Source organism: Stenella coeruleoalba (genome assembly GCF_951394435.1).
Source record: "Stenella coeruleoalba genome assembly, chromosome: 17".
Classification (NCBI taxonomy): Eukaryota; Metazoa; Chordata; class Mammalia; order Artiodactyla; family Delphinidae; genus Stenella; species Stenella coeruleoalba.
In genome coordinates, this window is record NC_137163.1 from 15,526,489 (window position 1) to 15,532,510 (window position 6,022).

The 6,022-nt window shown below is 41.8% G+C and overlaps 1 protein-coding gene across 4 annotated transcripts in view; it reads right to left on the reverse strand.

The window, feature by feature from the left end:
• The window catches only part of TBC1D31 (TBC1 domain family member 31), a 61,756-nt gene extending 56,480 nt beyond the window's left edge, over positions 1–5,276 (reverse strand). For 3 of the 4 annotated variants that reach the window (XM_079901111.1, XM_079901110.1, XM_079901113.1), the window contains exons 1-2: positions 5,094–5,276; positions 1,248–1,394 (exon numbers count right to left, since the gene is read on the reverse strand). In XM_079901111.1, coding sequence (XP_079757237.1) covers positions 1,248–1,394; positions 5,094–5,170 — 224 coding nt within the window. In that variant the 5' untranslated portion in view covers positions 5,171–5,276. The remainder of the gene's footprint in view (positions 1–1,247; positions 1,395–5,093) is intronic. The other variant, XM_079901112.1, reaches the window with a different exon arrangement.
• Between the last annotated feature and the right edge of the window lie 746 nt (positions 5,277–6,022).

The following is a 6,022-nucleotide window of genomic DNA, read 5'->3' on the forward strand; positions in this document are numbered from 1 at the left end:
GCCAGGTTTCTTCACTGTAAAATTACTTTTTTTCCTCTTTAATTAATAAATACTTTGTGGGGAGGTACTTTGCAACTATGCAAATATCCATTCTCATTAAACTATCTGTTTGTTGATTACAGCATGAATTCACGAATTTCTGTTTTATTCAGTGGATTACGACCCATCACTATCAATTATTTTGAAACGCAAATTGTCTCCAATCTGCCCAGAGAGAGCTCCTTCAAGCTGACGTTTATGTCTTTTTGACACATCCCCGTCATTCATTCTCTGAACAAGTCCTTCTTTCTGGCTACAAAGTGTTCCAGGCTCATCTTGTACTCTCACTGCCTCCATCCTGAAACTGGCTATCTCTGCAAGGATCCCTGATTTCTTGTAATAGAGAGTGATATTTAGAAAAGAACTGGGCACTAGGTATGTTCATTACTACTGCGGTGTTACTGCTCCCAGGTCCTATGCGTGGACAAAGCTAGGAAATATATGTACATATAATTCATGCACTTTCTCATACACACACCTCTGTTCATTTCTATGTCTGTCTATACATGCTCAAAACCAGGAGTTCACACAGATATACCCAATTACAATCCAGTTCCACAGGGTTCAGTCGAGTATTCTCCCTTTCCAGGTTTGTAATTCCCCTTTCCAATAGTGAGGAATCTGGCCCCCATCATCCTCAATCTATTTACTCATTTGACCAAACCTCCCCTCTTTCCCATGATTGCCCTGCCCCCAGGCAGACACGTTCTGACTCTCTGGCTGGGCTAACACAGTTTTCCCTCCCATCCACCCACCCTCACTGCACAGATGCCTGCCTTAATCAATCCCACCTAATTGCTTTTTCATTAATTGTCCGGCAAAGGAAGAGAAGACGAGGAAGAGTAAGGATCAATTCTTTAAAACTCCTAGATCTAGTATACTGACAATAATGTACAAAGGAAACTGTGTTCTTTCTAAACAATTAACAGACATTAACTGATAAATTAGCAATAATAAAATTTTAAATTTAAGGGGAAAAAAGCTACTAGAGATGCTGTTAAAACCAGAACTTTAATTCTCTGAAAAAGTAATCCAACCATTTTATCTTTCTATTCTTTCTCACGTTATTCTACCAACACTTATGACAGAGTTTTACAAAGTGCCTGAAATACAGTAAGAACTTAATAAATCTTTCCGAATAATTAATAGCAGGTACTAAAATAGTCAAGGAGTTAATTACTTGGTAAACAGCCAAAGTATCTGCTCACCTGTTTCCATACAAGTCAAAAACATAGATATTTCCTTGATGGTCCCCAGCAATTAAAGAATCACCTGAGCTATCAAAAGCCACATTCAAAAATCGTAAAACTTTGGGCAGGTAGTCAGAAGTGTTGTGAATGATGTTCACTATAATTCTGTCAAAAAAAACAAAAACAAGAACCATTAAATTCTATGTCAAGCATTACTTGTCATGAAAACCATGGATTTTGTAGTATGCCTCACTAATGTTGAAGTTTTCTGCCTACCCCGTCTTCCCTCTCCTATTGCTGCGGCTCCTCTGCCTCTCCTAGAAGCAACCCTACAAGGATTTCTGAAAACTGTCCTGGAAGTTATTGTCAAAGTAGCTACCATTCATTTATTTATCAAATGGCTGAAAACCCAGGGTGTCAGACACTGAACAAGCCAGGAGCTAAGAGTAGTTGATAGACAGGAGCCCTGTCCTCAGGAAGCTTTCAGTTTAGTAGTAAAGACAGACACTAAAAAATATAAACACACACGAAGAGATTTATAAACTGTGATTAAGTCACAGACAACAGGATATGATAAGAAAATGTATTTCTGATTGAGTAGTTGAATTGTTACATCAAGCAACAGACCCATGATAAAAACAATGAAGTAATTAGTGAAAAGTAGAGAGTTTTATATAAATCACAAGCTACCACATGTAAGAAAAAATTCAATTCAATATCCTAACTTTAAGATATCCTAAAGAGATTTTGTTTTTGTGATTACAGAACGTTCCAAGTGTACATGAGTTTTATTTTTAGGTATATTTGTCTAAAGCTATTATTTTTTGAGAGGAAGATCATGTACCATGTATCTGCTGAAAAGAAAACTGTTATAAAACTTGTAGCACAAATTAACTAACTCTTTAAAATAATATATGTGTTTATATTTGGGTCATGAAGACCAGAAAAGTCCCATTCTCTCCTGCAACAAGTTTTCAAATCATGAAATTTTTTATCTTAATTGACTTTCTACGAATTTGAATTTTAATATTTGAAACATCTGCCTCATTATCACTTCATTTAAAAAACACTACATTGAATTAAGTATATCAAACATTTTCTACAGCGTATCTAAAAATAAGGCTTTCAGACTCATTGGGTAAAACAGTAAAATTATTTTTAATCTAGTCCCTGACAAAGATTCTTGGCTTGACCAGACTTTAGTCAGGCTCCCAAACCTTCTCCTAGGCCCTTCTGTGCACTCCCTTATAAAATCTACTTTTAGCAAGAATGCTGCTTAGTCAGTTTAATCAGAACCCCCCTACCCTCAATACTACTTTCCTTGACATCAGATGGATTCCTCATTCTCCACCATCTCCCAAGTGATGTCTGATCACCTTGGCCTGTCTTCAGCAGGAACCCTGTGAGGTAGATTTAGCCAGAACTCCCTTAACCCCAGATGTTTTCTCTTAGTAATTTTCCATCCAGCGACCCCCACCCTTCTCCTTGGCTATAGCTTCCCACTTGCCCAGGCTGTATTCAGAACTGAGCCCAGTTCTACCCTGTGGTCTTGTTTCCTCTATTGCGACAGTCCTGAATACAGTCTGTTTTTACGTTAACTACTGTCCAGCTCTGGTTTCTGTCTGACATTCCCAAAGGGGGATGGGGGGATAAATGTATTGAAATAATAAGTAACAACATCAAAATGTTCCCTGGCAATTAAGCTCAGACCAAGCAAACGACTTTTCCCTCCAGTCTTTTTTCTGTAACATTTATTATGTGTCTGGATTACATGATCACTGTTCAAAATATGGAAAATACAGAAAAACACTAATAATTTGATTATAACCCTATCATCATGATATAATCACATTTAATAGCAAAATTCTGTCCTTCTGATTTTTCATATAAATCACACACGCAAATATTTAAAACGGCTTTTCAATTGCTCACAATTTGCCTGATAGAGTTCCTCAGTCCTTAAACATAGTAAAAACATCAAATATTTACTGAACACCAAGATGCATGAGACACTAATTCCCTAAGACAATCTTGCTGTTAAGTATGATTATTTTCACTTACAGCCTAAGAGATTAACTTGCCCAAGGTCACAGAGCTAGTGAGTGGACATTTACTTCAACTAAAGTGCATCTGACTCCACAGTCAATGCTCCTTGCTTCTCTCAACACCGTAACAATGGGTTTTATTGAACAGAAAGAAAGCTATGTTTTAGTGAAAGAAACAAATGAGGATATTTGCACACAAACTCGTTTCTTTCATTTTTTGAATCTTGCATGTGTATCTAGATATTTTATAACAGCAAGAAAGAGAATTATTGTGGGTTGGCATAACTTTTACAACATTTAGAGAACGTGAGAAGTAAGGGTGCTATTTACATAAACTCCAAATTTGAAAATGAAAACCTCTACTGAAGTACCCCTATTCTAGATTAAATGTTTATTCAATGGAGTTGACGGGACAGCAGTATTGTTAGGGGACTGATAGCAACCAGAAACCAAAGAAACTAATGGTACAATGTGCAGCAGTGTGCTTTGGGCATGTGTAGTTGGCACTGATTTGTTGAGGAGCAAGCAAAGGATCAACAGAAAAATCACGAGAACAAGAAACACACTGCAATATGAGTGCAAGTGAGGCAGCAAAGTCCACGGGATCCGAAGGAATTAGAAGCAATAAGGTTAATCTGTGTGCAGCAACTGGAACCAAGATGGTACCACTTTGGGATAAAGGCTTCCATTAAAGTCACCCAGGAGCCTCAAACAGGACAGATACCTGGGGACTGAATGAAAAGAAGAGTTGGGGAGGGAGGGATGAATGGGCAGGGCAACGGCAATTTTTAGGGCAGTGAGAATACTTTGTATGAGACCGTAATGGTGGATGAGTCATTATACATTTGTCCAAACCTACAGAATGTAGAACACCAAGACTGAATCCTAATGTTAACTGTGGAATTTGGGTAATAATGATGTCTTCATGCAGGTTCATCAATTGCAACAAATATCTAATGGAGAATATTAATAGGGGCAGGCTAGGCATGTGTGGGAGCAGGGGGTATAAGGGAAATCTCTGTACCTTCCTCTCAATTTTGCTGTGAACCTAAAACTGTCCTAAAGAAACAAAGTTTATCAAAAAAAAAAAAAAAAAAAAAAGCAGCAGCAACTATAGCCTTACTAGAAAGAGTGCCCTACCTTGTGAACCGCAACCCCTTCCTCCACCGCTATCATCACCATACACGTTAATACGTAAACTCCAAGAGAACCAGAAGTTTGTTTTGGTCCACAGCTGTCCCTCAGCGCTTAGAAGCTTGGCACATAGTAAGTGCTCATCAAATAGTCGATGAGCGAATGCTTGCCTGAATACAAACAATGATTCAAGGATGGATAAACTGCGGCATTTGGAAGGGGGAGAAATGCATTGTTCTCCTCCTCCCGCATCAGTTCCTCCTCCTGAGTTCTTTCCCAGCTGGAATAACTAATGAGTATTTACTGAGCATCAACTGCGTGCCAGGAATACTACAGGGATTGTGTTAATTAAGGCAGGCAGTCCTGGTACTCACCAGAAACTCAAATTCCCTGGCATAAACCAGGACCTCCCGCTCCACGTTGATTCTAATGAGACCCCGTCCCCAGGACTGGGAGGGGGGTCTCTAAGGATCATGAAACTCAGGGCACTTGGGTTGCTCGAGGTCACCCAACCCAGGTATCCGGGGCAGGATCAGAGTCAGGACCCGAACCTCCATCCGGCCCCCCGCACCCCTTCCCGAGATCCTCCCCAACAGCCCCTCCAACGCCTCGCCAAAGCCGCGGACCCGCCCCTCGCCGGCGGCCATCCCCCTCCACAGCGCGCGCCTCCCGCCGCGGCCTTTACCCGTCCCGAGTGGCCGGGGATGGTTTGCGGTGCCATATCTTGCCGCTCTCCTTGTTGCCCAGGTTTATGCTCTGCATATCGCAGTCCGCGCGCGACCGCCACCTGTCCAGCGGACAACGGTCCCGGCGCCTTTCCGGCTCGCCCCGCGCTTCCTGCCCGGGAAACTTGAGCGCCGGCCGTGGTTGCCCGTATCCCCGCCGACCGTACCAAGAGCGCGCAGGCCGCCGATCGGACGGCGCTAAACCCCGCCCAGGCGACCCCTCCCGCTCAGGCCAATGGAATCAGCCTACGACCTTCTCCCTTAGACTCCGCCCCCTTTCGCGGTCCGTTCTCCCCTCCCCACCCCCCCCAAAACCTTCTGGGAATCGTAGTTTTCTGCAGGTGTAACCTGGCGCGCGGAATCGGCTTGGGATTTCTGCTTTCTGGGGGCCTCGCTGGGTTTTAGGCGTTCAACGGAAGCAATAAAAGTGATTTTTCCCCAGGGCCCCCAGATCCCGTTTCACGTTGCGTTTAGGGATTGAGGAGTTGTACAAACAACTAATAGAGAAGCAAGGACCCAAATGCATTGAGAATTGAAGGGTTCCTTTTATAGAACATTCGGGTTCAAAAAAGAACCTTGATGGAGTCCACTCTTGGCCTTTTCATCATCGTCATGAATGTTGTTTTAATTCCGTAGTCTAACAAGAGGCTCCAGTATTATGGCGTCGGATCCACCAGTCATGCACCGGTAAAGCAATGTCATGAACACCCAGTTGCGTTGACGCCAGAGAAATTCTTTTTGGTAAATATTTACTTAGAACTTGTATAGTGCTTACTTGGTATCAAACACTCTTCTAAGTGCTTTAGGACTATTAACTCATTTAAGTTTTTTAATCCTCATAACAAACCTACAACATTGGTGATACTGTCACCTTCATCTTTAGTGCTTT